The sequence below is a fragment of the Nicotiana tabacum genome, chromosome 8 (assembly GCF_000715075.1).
Source record: "Nicotiana tabacum cultivar K326 chromosome 8, ASM71507v2, whole genome shotgun sequence".
NCBI lineage: Eukaryota > Viridiplantae > Streptophyta > Magnoliopsida > Solanales > Solanaceae > Nicotiana > Nicotiana tabacum.
In genome coordinates, this window is record NC_134087.1 from 37428730 (window position 1) to 37446666 (window position 17937).

At 38.1% G+C, this 17937-nt stretch overlaps 1 protein-coding gene and 1 pseudogene across 1 annotated transcript; both read left to right on the top strand.

Moving 5' to 3' along the window:
- The first annotated feature begins 65 nt into the window (after nt 1–65).
- LOC107776285 (bifunctional 3-dehydroquinate dehydratase/shikimate dehydrogenase, chloroplastic-like) lies at nt 66–7766 on the top strand (annotated as a pseudogene).
- Nucleotides 7767–8418: 652 nt separating this feature from the next.
- Nucleotides 8419–9801, top strand: LOC142162680 (uncharacterized). The gene is made up of 2 exons (XM_075219193.1): nt 8419–8911; nt 8984–9801. The coding sequence occupies exons 1-2, from the start codon at nt 8419–8421 to the stop codon at nt 9325–9327; spliced, it is 837 nt and encodes a 278-aa protein (XP_075075294.1). The 3' UTR covers nt 9328–9801.
- Nucleotides 9802–17937: the final 8136 nt, after the last annotated feature.

The window sequence follows — 17937 nt, forward strand, 5'->3', positions numbered from 1 at the left end:
TATAGCTCGGAATCACATCTACGAGGCATAAAACACACAATTAGTGCAAAACACTAGCGATTAAAGCGCAAACTCAACTAAAGTGCAGTAAATTAGAGTGTAATAATCGACTAAAATACGTAATTATAGCCTATTCATCATGTACCAACCCACATTGCCTTAACTTTCGAAAAAACAAAAAGAACAATTTTTTATTTTTATGTTTAAGTTCTTTTTTTTTCTTTTTATATTTTGTGGGGTGAGATTCTTGAATTGTGGAGGTTGAGGTTTTTTTTTCAGGTTGTGGAATCAGGGGTGAAGAAGATGGAGGGGGGAGAGGCAATGAGTAGGAACCAAACTCTAATTTGTGCACCAATTATAGCTGACACAGTGGATCAAATGTTGAATCTAATGCAAAATGCTAAAACTAGCGGTGCTGATCTTGTGGAGGCTCGGTTGGATAGCTTGAAAAGCTTTAATCCTCAATCAGATATTGATACTATTGTCAAACAGTCCCCTTTGCCTACCCTTTTCACTTACAGGTTTTAATTCCAAATTTAAGCTCCAAAGTTTGTCTCTTTACACTAGTGAATGTGTTATATCTGAATTGGGTTGCTAAAGTTTGTTCCTTTGTGTGTGTGTGTGTGTGTGTGTGTTTTGGTTCTTTTGTGTTTGTGATAGCTGGAAGCTGAATAGTGATGATTAAGATTCTATCTTCTTTTCTTGTTAAATCCAAAAATAATAAGGAGAATAAGCTTGACCAGTATTAATTTTAAGGATTCAGGACTTCTTACTGCAAGCTGAAACAGGAAAATTAAAAATGAGTGGGGGAGAGATATGTAGCATACAGTAGCAAATTCTTGATTTGATAAGGGAGGGATAGTCTAGTGGAAAAGGCTTTCCACCTCCAAGGCTCCAACCATGAGGTGGAGAGTTTGAGTCACCAAGGGGACAAGCAGGAAAACCCATTCTCGCCTCATTCCGATGAGATAGTTTTTTTTGGGGGGGTGGGGGTGGGGGTTACCGTATTGAGAGAAGAGGACTCTGGAACTGAACAAGAGACTTACCTGATTAATGCTCTGATCCTTAATGAAATGGCCTTAAGCATGACCTGTGCTTAGGTTGATAAGATTAGCCAAGTGTAGTCAGCTTTTAGCTGGAAGAAATGCTATAGCTTCAAAATTTTGTATTCATAAAGAAGTGTAATGCATCAGTTTAAAAGAGAAATTGACTGATATGTCGAATCTCCGCTGAATCTCTAGCCAATTTCTACATTGAAGTTTTATAACACTCCATCCCCCAGTTTGTTTTGAAGCCTTGTTCTGTTCAAATTCATACTGAAAATGTATATTTTTTATCTGTTGCTATGGAAGGTTACATCCCTTTTTGTTAAGATGCAATCTTTGCCCCTAGGGTTTTGGTCTAGTGGTAAAGCGCAATTCGTGATGTGCAGGTTAGGTGCACGTCACGGGTTTGAACTCTGTCGCAAACAAAAACCTGGTATTTAAAGTGGATAAGGGTTGGGGAGGGGGGCTAGTATCCACTGAGCTTTGAAGTTTGAACCGCGCCCCACGGGCCCTCGAGGATTTCTCGGTTATCCAAAAAAAAGAAGATGTGACCTCTTTTCTCTCGGTTAAAAACTTGTCACCGGCTTGACTTGCAACAAATTAGAGCACAGAACGAGTCCCTACTTGCAAGCGCTGCCTTAAAAATAGGATGAAAAGGAATGGAAATACTTTCCCCTGGTTGATCGCTTCGCCTTTGATTAGTGCACAGTATGTTCTTCGATTTGCAGCTATATTTTGGTGTGAGGCAGGGGGTAAATATTATCAAGGTAATATCTGACATATCCTGTAGATACACACATAAGGAGCATTAAAATCTAGCTTAGACCGTTCTAAAGGCAGAGAGGTATGATTGCTTGCTGCTTTATCTAATTTGTCCCTGCACTCGGGAAGACATTAATGGCACTAGGATCTTTTCTATATAAGTTTTGAGCAGTTGACTTTCTATTCACTGGCTTTTTCAGGACACCAATTGCATGAACTCAGAAAGATATTAATTTTTCTGTCTGGCTTAGTATAACGTAAATGAGCCATTTTCTTTATTTATATTGATATTCTTGTTCGTCAAAAACCTGTGCTTCTTGTTTACACATGGAAATCTCTGAACCACACTTCAATAACACAAGCAGCTGCAGGATAAGCATGTGCTGGATTTTGGTGTAATGGCTATTAAACAGTTTCAACCTTATAAAACTAGGACACTTCTGTGTCTTCATGCAAGATATTCAGGGCTTGACTAGCTCTGAGTTCAACCTTATAATAGAATTTGTAGCAGCTGTTGCGAACAAGTGATAACAAATATTTGTTCAAAGGGCAGTCCGACGTACTAAGCTCTCACTATTGTCGGGTCCAGGGAAGGGACATATAATTACAATTTACGTTTATAATTATAGCTCTACTTCCTGATTTATAGTTCTCCTCTTACTTTATTTCAAATAATGTTTTTCTCTTACTTCTAGACATTGAGAAGTGCATTCTAAAATTTTCCTACGTTGCCCATGTTTCTAGGCCCACTTGGGAAGGTGGTCAGTATGCTGGTGATGAAGCGAGTCGACTGGATGCACTTCGATTAGCAATGGAGTTGGGAGCTGATTACATTGATGTTGAGCTAAAGGTATTGATTTTAAACAACAATGGCCCTTCCCACCTTATCCCAGAAAATAAAATAAATTATAAAAAATGATGGTCTTTCCCTGAGTAGCTGCAGCTAATTGTCCTCAAACGGAATTCAGTTAAAGCATAAGAATAGGTGTATTAACTTGCCAGTCTTGTATTGAGACTTTTAACGTGATTTTGTTGAAATGGATGGCCTGTCATGCTTCTTGCATGAAGGAACATTGATCAATTTTGCAAACTAAGGATCACTTCCTGTTGGTTACATATAAATGTTAAATATATGATATCTAAACCTTTGCTAGCTTTAAATCGACATTCTTTATATTTTGAGTCTTCATTTCTTCTTCCTTTTTGCTTTGACAGGCACTTGATCAATAAATTATAATTGTTGCTTTCCTTATGCTTTTTGTTTCTTTTTCTCCCACTCCTTTAGGCTATTGACGAGTTCAATACTGCTCTACATGGAAATAAGTCAGCAAAATGCAAAGTTATTGTTTCTTCTCACAACTATGATAATACACCATCATCTGAGGAGCTCGGCAATCTAGTAGCAAGAATACAGGCATCTGGAGCTGACATTGTGAAGTTTGCAACAACTGCACTGGATGTCACTGATGTTGCACGTGTATTCCAAATTACTGTACATTCTCAAGTAAGCGGCGTAAGTGGTATAGCAAGTTTTTCAAACCATAACTTGCTTTCAAATTTGTTTGGTGATAAATCATGGTTTCTCCTGAGTTGGTTTTGGTGCGTGATAATAATAGCTTGAATCTAGAAGCAGGCTACCTTTTGTAGATTTGTATTAGGCGATACACACCAATAAGTTAGGTATTGTTGGTTAAACTTCAGACTGGGCATATATTTATAACCTAGATATATGTTAAGGGCAATGAGAGGGACAAAGACATTGAGAATAGCTTCCAAAATTAACTGTCTTTCTTTCCCTCTCCCTGAAAAAGATGGGGGTTTGTTAATGTTTTTTTAATTATCCAATGATTTTTCCCATTGCAAGAAGAACTCAAAGGTAAATAGTAGAACAATATTGGTGTATGTGTTGATGCCTTTGAGACATTTTCTCAAGTGAATGACATTTGATATCCCTTGTCAATTAAGGGGCCTTTCGCATGTCAAGTGATGAGGTTGTATTACATGTTGTTGGGCTGAAAAAAGTTGATTTGTGAGTGATAGATTATAACATCACTGGATTCTAGTTAAGACTGATGGATTCTTATTTGGTGAGACCCTATAGGATGGACCGCTCTAGGGACTTAATATTGTGAAACTGACAGTCTCAACCTTGTATGTTATATTGAATATAAAAATAATCGGCTCCAATCATAAGCTGGTTGTCATCATGGTTGAAGTTCGTTTTTTCCTGCTCCCGCTATAATATTATTCACATGCATAAATGCAGAAATGTATTTATTTGTTATTTAGGTTTTGTTATGCATAATATATTTGTCCTCCATCTCCTTGAGCCTCTGGCTTTCTTTTTCTTTCTTTTGAGTTTGCTGCTTGACTGTGAGCTTGCTTGCATTCTGAGATGCTTCTCATGATTAAACATTAATGCATTTCTTGCACTTTGTTCAAATAGGTACCAATAATAGCCATGGTCATGGGAGAGAAGGGTTTGATGTCTCGAATAGTTTGCCCAAAATTTGGTGGATACCTCACATTTGGTACTCTTGAAGTGGGAAAAGTTTCAGCTCCTGGGCAACCAACAATTAAAGATCTTTTGAATATATACAATTTCAGACAGTTGGGACCAGATACCAGAATATTTGGCATTATCGGGAAGCCTGTTAGCCATAGCAAATCACCTTTATTATATAATGAAGCTTTCAGATCAGTTGGGTTTAATGGTGTTTATATGCCTTTGCTGGTAGATAATGTTGCAAATTTCTTTCAGACTTACTCATCTTTAGATTTTGGTGGCTTCAGGTTTGCTCTCAAAACAGAAACTGGTAGTTTATACAGTTGTCTTTTAGTTTCATCAGGGTAGTCATGCCATTCTCACAGCTTAGAAAGTATCATGTACATCTACATGTATATACCATATCTCATGAGGTTGAATGTACGTACTGGATTTTTCTTTTATGTTTTGCTTTCTGTTTATTTTTGTTTTTCATTGGTCATCCTTGTTGTGTTCTTCCAAATTTTTGTGTGTGTCGTCCATGCCTAATAAATATAATTCATATGCATGTTTATTGTTTTGAAGTAGTTATACAATTTTATGATGTGCAGCTGTACAATTCCTCACAAGGAAGCCATTGTTGACTGCTGTGATGAAGTTGATCCTACCGCTAAGGTATTAGTTATATCATGATCTTATAATGCTTTTCAGCTGTTGTTTTTTTGTTTGTTTTGTATTTTTACAGGGATCAATATTGCAAAATATTCTGATGATTTGTTATATCACATGCAATTACTTGGCTTCTTAATTATCCTGCAGTTGATAGGGGCTGTCAATTGTGTCGTAAGGCGACCTGATGGGAAGTTGTTTGGTTGCAATACAGACTGTGGGTGCAATCTCCGCCATTGAAGAAGCGTTGCAAGGTCAGAATCATTTTATCAGCTGCAAACATCCTTTTCTGAAGTTAGAGCTTCTTAATGTTTGAGCTTTTGTTATTTCCTTGTACAGGCTCACAGCCTATTATGTCTGGGTCACCCTTAGCTGGTAAATTGTTTGTGGTCATTGGTGCTGGTGGCGCTGGCAAGGCACTTGCTTATGGTGCAAAGGAAAAGGGGGCTCGGGTGGTGATTGCTAACCGCACCTATGGTAGTGAAATTCCGTGTAGCTAATGACAATTGCTGAAGTTGAATATGTTACTTTGTACTGATGTGCTGTCTGATAACTTGAAGAACGAGCGAGAGAACTTGCTGATGTAGTTGGAGGTCAGGCTTTGTCTCTTGACGAGCTTAGCCATTTCCATCCAGAAAATGACATGATTCTTGCAAATACCACCTCCATTGGCATGCAACCAAAGGTTGATGATACACCAATCTCTAAGGTTTGCCTCCTTGCATTACTCGTCTTAGATAAAACAACTTGTTATTGAATCCATGTCTTATTAGTTGAACAGCTGCATGGTTAATATCATGCACAGTAAATGGGTAAACAAAGAGGGTTCAGTATTAAAAATACAAGCTTTATAAATTAGAACGGGACAGAGTTTTTTAATTTCATTTTGTTTGGGGGGTCGGTGGAGATCCCTTTTTTTTTCTTATTCTTTTACTTCTTCTTTTTCTTGGAAACTTTTTCCCTCAATTAGCTCATACCCAGCATTCAAGAATTGCTTCATGTGTTTCACTGTTTTCTCAGAGGGTACTATAATTCCAAAAATAAAATCATAGCTGGTCGTATTTTTATCACTTCATGTAAACCCTGTGATAGGTGTAATCTTGAAATCTTATTGCCCCTCTTGAAATATGAAAGAAAACACAAAAAATGGAAAAGAGCAACAACTTTGTCATGTTGTTTTCAAAAAATATGAGAAAAAAAAAATTCAAATATCTAATACTAAAACAATTTCAAAATAATAGCATGAGTTGTAATCGAGGGGAAAAAAATAAAAGCCAATCTTACCTTGCCTAGTATTCTGCTGTAGTCAAACAATAATGTATACATCACGTACATGCAAAATTTTATTTGATGTATTAATTTTTTATACGAAACCAGAAATCTACTCATTACTCATTAAAATAGTTTGAGCAACTACAAATCCTTCTGTTTCTTAGATAAGTTTATTTACTTGTACCCCACAGCAAGTAGGCTTGTACATTCCCTTGATCCATTAAAGCTTTAGCCAATTAATGATTGATTTTGGCCAGATAGGCAATATATTCATGAGTATCAAAATTATTTTCAATTTTTCTGTCTTGGGACAACAGAAATACCTTAAATTAGTTTGACGGACACTCCAAATTATCTTTATTTCCCAATAATGTGTATTATACCATAGAATGACAAGTTTATTAATTAACTCATGAAACTATTACTTTCAAGATATGGTAAATTTATCCACCACAAAATAGTAGCATAAGAATACAAGGTTCTCTGCAAAGAAAAGCCATTTATTAATGATTTAAAACCCTCCTAAACTATTATATGCTTGCATATTTTATGTTTAAACTATCTATATACTATTGTTTATATTACTCCTTGAGCTATAGCTTTCAAGGATTAAACCCCTAGTTCAATATTTTTTTTTAAATATGTGCGTGTTTACTCTCGTAAAACACTTAAAAAAGTGTCGAGTGGCACTACATGTGTCATTTAATTCTTTCTAGATTTCATTTGAAAATAGTTGGTTCAATTATTAATTAGGAAGGAAAAAAAAGTAAAAGTAAAAAAAGAAGATAAGAAAGATAAAAAGGGAATAGACTCATTTTATGTCCCATTCCCTTGAGAGACGTGAATTAATAGTTGGTTTTGGTTGTGTGCAAAAATGTGATTGTTTATGGAGTTTTTAAGCTGTTAACTCATACTAATAATTTATACAAAGAGTTATGATAATCCCAAGGAGAAAATAGGATAAGTCACGGAATGACTTACGTAGAATATCTCCATGTTTACATATTCACCCTTTTTTTTTAATTCCCCTCCGCATTGATTCTCTTTTGATCCCTCTTTGTTGGAGTTATTGCTCTTTAGTGACTTGAACCCACGATCCTGGAGTTGTAGGTGAAGGGTGCTGACCATTTGATTCACCGGTCTTCTCCCGAACTCACCTTCTTCATTTTCACTATTTTAGTAGAAGAGATATTTCAATCGAATATTGTTGCAATTAATATACATATGCGGTCCGCGAAGAGAAGGATTGTCCTCGTATATGATTTCATCAAATGTACTGAGCTGACCTTTAGGTTTGGAAATAACACCTAATAAATTGTTGTTTATTGTAGATGGTCAATGAATGAAGCGCCAGTTCTCATCACGTATTCTGTCACTCAAATTGTTATCAGAGAGATCTAAACATCCAATTTTATGCAAATTAGAGAATATTTACACTGTATATAATTGATATACACTCTGTATATAATTGATATACACTCAAACTACACTCTGTATACACTGTGTATACACTGGAAAAACGAATTGCAATCTGATATCCTCTTCAGTAAGAATTCAACATCGGCTATACATTGCATTCCTTCCTCTCAGAATTTTCATTCGACTTCTGAGTTCTCCTCCCTTGTTCTGCATTGTTTTAAAACTACAAACAAAGCAACTGTAAGTGTGATTTGCTGCCGAACTTTGCGTTCGCTGAAATACTGGGGTTTGAAGTACCACTACACCAGTGTGTAATTTGTTCTATCCTAGGAGGAAATAATCCATAACCTTGGGTACTAGGAGCAGATTAAATTCCTTAAGGAAACACTATGAATTTAGTGGGCTCGAATTAATTTTTGTTTCAGTTATATCATTTATATTTACGTATGTTACTGCTGTAGGTAGCTGATAAAGAGGATAATATATATCTAAGAGTGAAAAAGTTAAAACTTGATCTTCCATCATTCCATATTTATACCAGATAAGAAGTACTATACAGGAAACAACAACAACAAGCTTAAGGAATTTAATAATTTTAACTTCTATATTTGTGTTACTTTTATTATTCTAGAAACTTAAAACCTTTGTGGTTTTGTGTACTCCCATTTGGAGAGTAAAGCCTTCGTGGCGTTTTGTTGGAGATTAAAATCTACGTGATTTTTCACTCCAGTTTTAAACGTTTGTTTGTGTCATTTTTACAGTAAAATGGCGAATGACGGAAATCAAGCTGTTCCGATGAAGACTGCCAACGCATCGACAAGTCGAACTCCGGCGTTGGCACCGACAGAGAAATCCAGAAAATTTTCCGGGATGGATTTCAAGCGCTGGCAGCAAAAGATGTTCTTCTACTTTACTACATTATGTCTACAGAAGTTCATCAAGGAAGATGTTCCTGATCTTCCAGATGAAACTCCAGAGAATGATAGCTTTCTCGTGATTGAGGCGTGGAAGCATTCTGACTTCTTGTGGAGGAATTATATTCTTAGCGGACTGGAGGATAATCTGTATAATGTATACAGTGGCGTGGAGACGTCAAAAGAATTGTGGAATGCGCTTGAAAAGAAATACAAAACTGAAGATGCCGGGATGAAGAAATTCGTCGCTGCAAAATTTTTGGACTACAAAATGGTAGATAGCAAGTCTGTTATTACCCAAGTCCAGGAGTTACAAGTGATTATTCATGATCTACTTGCTAAAAGTATATTTCAAATGAATGCTAATGTTGAAAGTAAAATTTTTAGTAATTTTACTAACGGAATTTTCATTGAAGGTCTTGTCATCAACGATGCATTCCAAGTAGCAGCAATAATTGAGAAGTTGCCTCCATTGTGGAAGGACTTTAAAAATTATTTGAAACACAAACGAAAGGAGATGTCCCTTGAAGATCTCATTGTTCGATTGAGAATCGAAGAGGACAATAAAGCTGCTGAAAGAAGAGGCCGTGGAAATTCAACAATAATGGGAGCAAATATTGTTGAAGATAACAAAAAGAGAAAGAAGGCTTCTGGTCCGAAATACAACCCAAGCAAGAAGCGGTTCAGTGGAAACTGCTACAACTGTGGGAAAACCGGACACAAATCTACGGAGTGTCGTGCTCGGAAGAAAGACAAGTAAAGGGTCAAGCAAACATGGTAGAAAAGCATGTTGATGTTGATGACTTGTGCGCCATGCTTTCTGAATGCAACCTGGTAGGAAACCCAAAGGAGTGGTGGATTGATTCTGGAGCCACTCGCCATGTTTGTGCTGTAAGGGAAGCATTTTCTACATATGTTTCTGTTGGACCCGAAGAGACGCTCTCTATGGGAAATGCTGCTACAACAAACATTGAAGGACACAGTAAGATATTTCTCAAGATGACTTCTGGCAAGGTCATGACTGTGAACAACGTCCTTCATGTTCCCGAGATTAGGAAGAACTTAGTCTCTACTGGACTTCTTGTAAAACACGGTTTCAAGTGCGTTTTTGTATCTAACAAGGTAGTGATTAGTAAGAATGAAATGTTTGTAGGAAAATGTTACCTTACTAAGGGCATTTTCAAGCTGAATGTAATAGTTGTTGAAACTAATAATAAAACTTCAGCTTCTTCTTACTTACTTGAGTCAAATGATTTATGACATGTACGTTTCGGTCATGTCAATTATAAAACCTTGCGAAAAATGATTAACCTGGAAGTATTGCCTAAGTTTGAACGCAAAAAATTAAAATGTCAAATATGTGTGAAATCTAAGTATGTTAAACATCCTTATAAGTCGGTTGAAAGGAACTCAAATCCTTTAGACTTAATTCACACAATATTTGTGACATAAAGTCAATACCATCTCGCGGTGAAAAGAAGTATTTCATAACTATTATTGACGATGGTACTCGATATTGCTATGTTTACTTACTTAATAGTAAAGATGAAGCAATAGACGCATTCAAGCAATACAAAAATGAATTGAAACGCAACTTAACAAGAAAATCAAAATGATAAGAAGTGATAGGGGTGGTGAATATGAATCTCCTTTTGAACAAATATGTTTAGAATATGGAATTATTCATCAAACAACATCCCCTTACACGCCCCAATCCAATGGGATTGCGAAAAGAAAGAATCGTTCATTAAAGGAGATGATGAACGCATTGTTGATAAGTTCTGGTTTGCCACATAACTTGTGGGGGGAAGCCATTCTTACGGCCAGCCGAATACTAAATCGAGTACCCATAGCAAAACACAATCCATTCCATATGAAAAATAGAAAGGAAAGAAGCACAACTTGAATTATTTTAAAGTGTGGGAGTGTTTGGCAAAAGTGCAAGCTCCTAAACCCAAAAGGGTAAAAATAGGACCGAAAACAGTTGATTGTATTTTCATAGGATATACGACTAATAGTAAAGCATATCGATTTCTGGTTCATAAATCAGAAAATCCCGACATTCATAATAATACGGTTATAGAATCAGATAATGTTGAGTTCTTTGAAAATATATATCCGTATAAAAAGGAATGCGAGTCGATTGGTGAAGGATCTAAACGACCTCGGGAAGAAACAAAAGAAAGTACATTTAATCAGGGGGATCCAAGACGTAGTAAACGTCAAAGAACGTCTAATTCGTTTGGACCGGATTTTGTGACTTTCTTATTGGAAAATGAGCCTCGAACATTTAAAGAAGGTAGGTCTTCTTCGGAATCATTGTTCTGGAAAGAGGCAGTCAATAGTGAAATAGAATCCATATTGAACAATCATACATGGGAATTGGTTGATTTTCCTCTTGGAAATAAACCTTTGGGTTCTAAATGGATTTTTAAGAGAAAAATGAAAGATGATGGCACTATTGATAAATTTAAGGCAAGACTTGCTGTCAAAGGGTATAGACAACGAGAAGGTCTTGACTACTTTGATACATACTCCCTAGTTACAAGGATTACGTCCATATGGATGTTAGTAGCATTAGCTGCAGTGTACGGTCTTGAAATTCATCAAATAGATGTTAAAACGGCCTTCTTAAATGGAGAGTTGGAGGAAGAAATTTACATGGAACAACCTGAAGGGTTTGTGGTTTCAGGTAAAGAAAATAAGGTATGTAGACTTGTTAAGTCCCGTTACGGACTAAAACAAGCACCCAAACAATGGCATGCGAAATTTGACCAAACAATGTTGTCAAATGGTTTTAAGATAAATGAATGTGATAAATGTGTGTACATTAAAAATATTCCAAATCACATAGTCATTGTTTGCCTATATGTGGATGATATGCTGATAATGAGTAATAACATTGCCAACATAAATGCTACTAAGCGTATGATAACTAGCAAGTTTGATATGAAGGACTTGAGAATTGCGGATTTAATTCTGGAGATTAAGATCCAAAAGACTCCTCAAGGTCTGGCATTGTCACAATCTCATTATATTAAGACAGTACTTGAATAATTCAAGCACTTGGGCTTTAAAGTTGCAAAGACTCCAATTGACGTAAATCTTGCACTGGCAAAGAATAAAGGCCAAAGCATATCACAATTAGATTATGCTCATGTATTGGGATGCTTAATGTACATCATGAATTGTACACGACCAGATATAGCTTATACTATAAGTAAACTAAGTCGATACACGAGCAATCCAGGTCAATCTCATTGGATGACAATGAAACGAGTTTTGGGATACTTAGAACATATCTAAAACTTTGATTTGCACTACAGTAAATATCCTGCGGTGATTGAAGGATATTGTGATGCAAATTGGATTACCGGTTCAACTGATTCGAAGTCCACAAGTGGATATGTATTCACTATTGGTGGAGGAGCAGTATCTTGGAAGTCGTCCAAACAAACATGTATTGCCCGCTCTACAATGGAGGCTGAGTTCATAGCCTTAGATAAAGCCGGTGAAGAAGTTGAATGGCTCCGGAATTTCTTAGAAGACATTCCATTTTGGCCCAAACCGTTGGCACCAATATGCATACACTGTGATAGCCAAGAGACAATTGGAAGGGTTGGGAGCGTTATGTATAACGGTAAATCTCGTCATATACGATGAAGACATAAAACCGTTAGGCAACTTCTCTCTAGAGGAATTATCACGATTGACTATGTAAAGTCAAGTGATAATATGTCGGATCCACTTACAAAAGGCCTAACTAGAGAGGTAGTTGAGAAATCATCGAGGGAATGAGACTATGGCCGAGAACAAGTCATTGTGGCGGTAACTCTACCTAGAAGACTGGAGATCCCAAGATCTAGGTTCAAGGAGATCAAACAAAGTCATTAATGACGGTTCAACATTGTCAACAATTTTTTTTTATTTCATTCTCGTGATGAGACAATGTTCAGTACCAAGGATAAAGCATTAAGGCTTTTTAATGATTTCTAAATTTGATACAGGGTATATCAAATAGTGTATCTACGGGATGACACGTTTAGGAATCACCTATGTAAATGTGAAGTGTTAGTCGCTTCAAGAAGAATTTTGCAAGGCCAATTCTCTACGCACTTATGAAACCAGGCAATGTTCATGGCTGAAACAAACACAACAATGAGAACCAAAGACGGTTAAGGGATTGATTGTGTGACTTATGGTTGTCTAGGTATACACTAAAGTTCGACGATTCAAAGATATCAAATCTACCGATTGACCGAGTATATCCGACATAAGTTCACTACGGAAAGTTCAAAGGGAAACCTACTTATCCAGATGCAATTAATTCTTGCTTGCAAATCACACAAGTTTTTCATGCATACTTCTGTGATATAGTCATTCCCCATTCATGTGGGAGATTGTTGAGTTTTTGTTTAAGATGAAATAGTCTTAAAATGAGGGTGAATGGGAAATGGGATTTGGATTTGGATTCGGATTTGATCAAATGATCGATCGATTGATTAATTATTTGGACCAAATTTATTTGTTAATAGTGAATATTAACGTGATATAATCCGTGTTTGTAACGGATGTTTTCCAATCCGTGTATTGTGTTGCACCAAGAAAGCAACAAGATGCCTAGTGCACCTCCCACCATGGCCAAGTGTTCCTCCCACCAAGCAAATGTTCATTCCACTATGTAAGTGCTTCCTCCATGATATCCTAATGCTTGTTCCACCATGGAGGGGGCGGATTTCTCTCACATGACTACTATAAATAGAGCAGAAGTTGTAGAGAAAGTAGAACACACTGGAAAAAAACACTCGAAACACTCAGTATACTATTGATATACACTCTGTATATAATTGATATACACTATGTATACACTCAAACTACACTCTGTATACACTGTGTATACACTGGAAAAACGAATTGCAATCTAATATCCTCTTCAGTAAGAATTCAACATCGGCTATACATTGCATTCCTTCCTCTCAGAATTTCCATTCGACTTCTGAGTTCTCCTCCCTTGTTCTGCATTGTTTTAAAACTACAAACAAAGCAACTGTAAGTGTGATTTGCTGCCGAACTTTGCGTTCGCTGAAATATTGGGGTTTGAAGTACCGCTACACCAGTGTGTAATTCGTTCTATCCTGGGAGGAAATTAATTTTTGTTTCAGTTATATCATTTATATTTACGTATGTTACTGCTGTAGGTAGCTGATAAAGAGAATAATATATATCTAAGAGTGGAAAAATTAAAACTTGATCTTCCATCATTCCATATTTATACCAGATAAGAAGTACTATACAGGAAACAACAACAACAATTGCTCAAGTGAGATTGTTATGCGAAATATTTAAAACTTATATGGCACCTATGTTTTCAAGCTCAATATGAATTTTACCATAATAAATTCTAAGAAAGATCAATTCCTGACATGTACGTATAGTACGATGTTTCCTTCATAGTTAAAGAAAAGTAATTTTATTGTGAATTATACTTTTAACGTTGACCTTTAGAGAAAAAATCTAGCATCAGTTCAAAAGTAGAACAATATTTGTCAAAGAAGAAAAACTTAGATTTAAGTTGTGGCAAATGGAACCATGTCTTGGATTTTGAGAAGCCATCTCCATGTTGATTACAACAACAACAATAACGATTCAGTAAAATCTCGCTAGTGGGGTCTGGGGTAGGGCTGGGCATGTATCGGGTAAAACCGATAACCCGAACCGTTAATTGTTTATTGGGTTATCGGTATCGGGTTATTGAGTTAACTGTTCGATAATGGTTTAGAATTTTTTCACTATTGGGTTATCGGTTCGGGTCTCGGTTTGCCAATTTTGTCAATGGGTTAACCGATAACCCAATAAGAATTAATAAAATTATGACTTTACCCTTAAGTATATACAAATGCTAGGGCTTCAGTTCATTCTCTCCTATTCTTTCTCAACCGTACTCTTCAGTTGCTTCATCTTCATTCTTCATAGACCTTACTAGTTACTTCTAGCGTAAGTCTTTAGTATACTATATGTGAATTCTTCTCTTTTTTGCTTAACTTTATATTGAGTTATCTTATCGGGTAAACCGATAACCGAACCGATAATGATCAATAACCGATTAACCGATAACCGATATTTTATCGGTTCGGTTATCGGTTTATCAAATTTGTAAACTGATATACTAAACCGATAATATTCATAACTGAACTGAACTGACCGATGTCCACCCCTAATCTGGGGAGGATAGTGTGTACGCAGACCTTATCCCTAAGCTGGAAGGTATATGATTCCCGAGACATCTTTTGCTCAATCTCAAAAATGTAACAACAACAACAACGACCCAGTATAATCCCACAAGTGGGGTCTGGGGGAGGGTAATATGTACACAGACTTTACCCCTACCCCGAAGGGTAGAGAGGCTGTTTTCAGGAGACCCTCGGCTCAAAAAAAACAACAGGAGACGATATATTAGTACCATAAAAATGCATAATAAAATAACAGCAATATAAGAGATATGAAATACAGAATACGAAATACGAAATAGATGGTTGGTATAGTAAAAACTAGCAGGTAAAGCCCTGCATCAATAGACGACCAATGACATTCTTAGTCTAACTCCTAACTGGCTAGTCTCACTCTATTGTGCTGTAGAAATATTCACAACTTTCCCCTAACCTACAACCTTAATGCTCGACCTCTATAATTCCCTGCCAAGGGTCATGTCCTCAGTAATCCTAAGTCGCGTCATGTCATATCTGATCACCTCTCCCCAATACTTCTTAGGTCGCCCTCTACCTCTCCGCGTGCCCACTACAGCCAGTCTCTCACATCTCCTCACTGGTGCATCAATGCTCCTCCTCTGAATGTGCTCGAACCATCTGAGTCTTACTTCCCGCATTTTGTCCTCCATGGGGGCCATGCCCACCTTCTCTCGAATATCTTCATTCCTAATCTTATCCATCCTTGTATGCCCGCACATCCACCTCAATATCCTCATCTCTGCTACTTTCATCTTCTGGATGTGTGAGTTCTTTACCGGCCAACATTCAGTTCCATATAACATGGCAGGCCTAACCACTGCTCTATAAAACTTACCTTTTAGTAACGGTGACACTTTCTTGTCATACAAGACTCCCGACGCTAACCTCCACTTCATCCACCCCACCCCTATACGGTGTGTGACATCCTCGTCAATCTCCCCGATCCCCTGAATAACCGATCCAAGGTACTTGAAACTACCCCTCTTGGGAATGACTTGAGAGTCAAGCCTCACTTCAACTCCCGCTTCCGTCGGCTCAACTCCAAATTTGCACTCGAGGTATTCCGTCTTCGTCCTGCTCAACTTGAAACCTTTAGACTCAAGAGAATGTCTCCAAATCTCTAGCCTCTCGTTGACGCCGCCTCGTGTCTCGTCAATTAGAATAATGTCATCAGCGAATAGCATGCACCATGGCACCTCCCCTTGAATATAATGAGTCAGTGCATCCATCACCAGGGCAAATAGGAATGGGCTGAGCGCAGACCCTTGGTGCAACCCCGTAATAACTGAAAAGTGTTCAGAGTCGCCTCCTACTGTCCTAACCCGAGTCTTAGCTCCATCATACATGTCTTTAATCACCCTAATATAGTCAACCGAGACCCCTTTATCCTCTAAGCAGCTCCATAAGACCTTCCTAGGAACCCTATCGTACGCTTTCTCCAGATCAATAAACACCATGTGGAGATCCTTCTTCCTATCCCTGTACTGTTCCACCATCCTCCTAATAAGGTGGATAGCTTCTATGGTAGATCGCCCCGGCATGAACCCGAACTGGTTGTCTGAAATAGACACCGTCCTTCGCACTCTCATTTCTACCACTCTCTCCCAAACTTTCATGGTATGACTTAGTAATTTGATGCCCCTATAGTTGTTACAGCTCTGGACATCACCCTTGTTCTTATACAACGGAACCATTGTACTCCACCTCCACTCTTCAGGCATCCTATTAGACTTGAATATAACACTAAACAATCCAGTAAGCCATTCCAAGCCTGCTCTACCCACACACCTCCACAGTTCAACCGGAATTTCGTCTGGCCCGGTAGCTCTGCCCCTTCTCATCTTACGCATTGCCTCCATGACTTCATCGATCTCAATGTCCCTACAATTACTTAATTCATGGTGACTGTCGGCATTCCTCGATTCCCCAAGTATAATATCTTGATCCCCTTCTTCACTCAAAAGTTTATGAAAGTAGGTCTGTCACCTTCTCTTAATCTGGTCATCTCCCATCAAAACTTTGCCGTCATCATCTTTTATGCACCTCACTTGGTCCAGATCCCGAGTTGTCCTCTCTCTCGCCTTAGCGAGACGGAATAACTTCTTCTCCCCACCTTTGTTCCTTAGTTCCTCATACAGACGAGCAAAAGCTGTCGTCTTAGCCTCCGTCACTGCCATCTTCGCCTCCTTCCTAGCTACCTTATACCTTTGAATGTTCTCTCTCTTCTCCTCCTCGTCAGTGCTCCCTACTAACCGCAGGTAAGCCGCCTTCTTTGCTTCCACTTTACCTTGGACAACTGCATTCCACCACCAATCCCCTTTGTGGCCATCATTGTGGCCCATAGATATCCCTAACACCTCTCTCGCCGCCTTTCTTATACAGTCCGCCGTCGTCGACCACATTGTGTTTGCGTCCCCACTACTTCTCCAAGCTCCCATTGCCAATAACCTTTCTTCCAACTCCTTAGCTTTATCCTTAGTTAAGGCGCCCCACCTAATCCTGGGGCATCCTTGTACTGACCTCTTCTTCCTCCTTATCCTAATACAAATGTCCATCACCAAAAGCCTATGCTGCGTTGCGAGGGTCTCACCTGGGATAACCTTGCAGTCCTCGCACAACCTCCTGTCGTATCTCCTGAGGAGCAGATAGTCAATCTGAGTCTTCGCCACCGAACTTTGGTAAGTAACCAAATGTTCATCCCGCTTCGTAAAACTCGAGTTCGCAATGACTAGATCGAAAGCCTTGGCAAAGTCCATCAGCGAAATGCCCCCTCCGTTCCGCTCCCCGAAACCAAAGCCGCCATGCACCTCATTGTACCCACCTGCAGATGACCCAATATGACCATTGAAATCTCCTCCTATGAATAACCTCTCAGAAGGCGGTATACTACGAACAATCTCATCCAACCCCTCCCAAAAGCGCCTTTTAATATCCTCATCCAAGCCTGTTTGCGGTGCGTACGCACTAACGACATTTAAAATACCCTCACCCACTGTCACACCTCCTTTTTCACTACACCCCCGGAAGGGCGTAAGGAGTTTTTCCATTTAAAGGACAATCAGAGAGGGATTTAATTATTAATTAATTCAGAGTCGCCACTTGGAAGATTAATGGTGTCCCAAGTC

Coding starts and splice junctions, on each gene's coding strand:
- LOC142162680 (XM_075219193.1), top strand. CDS start 8,419: ATGGCGAATGACGGAAATCAAGCTGTTCCGATGAAGACTGCCAACGCA. Junction 8,912..8,983: donor TCATGATCTACTTGCTAAAA/GTATATTTCAAA, acceptor TTTTCATTGAAG/GTCTTGTCATCAACGATGCA.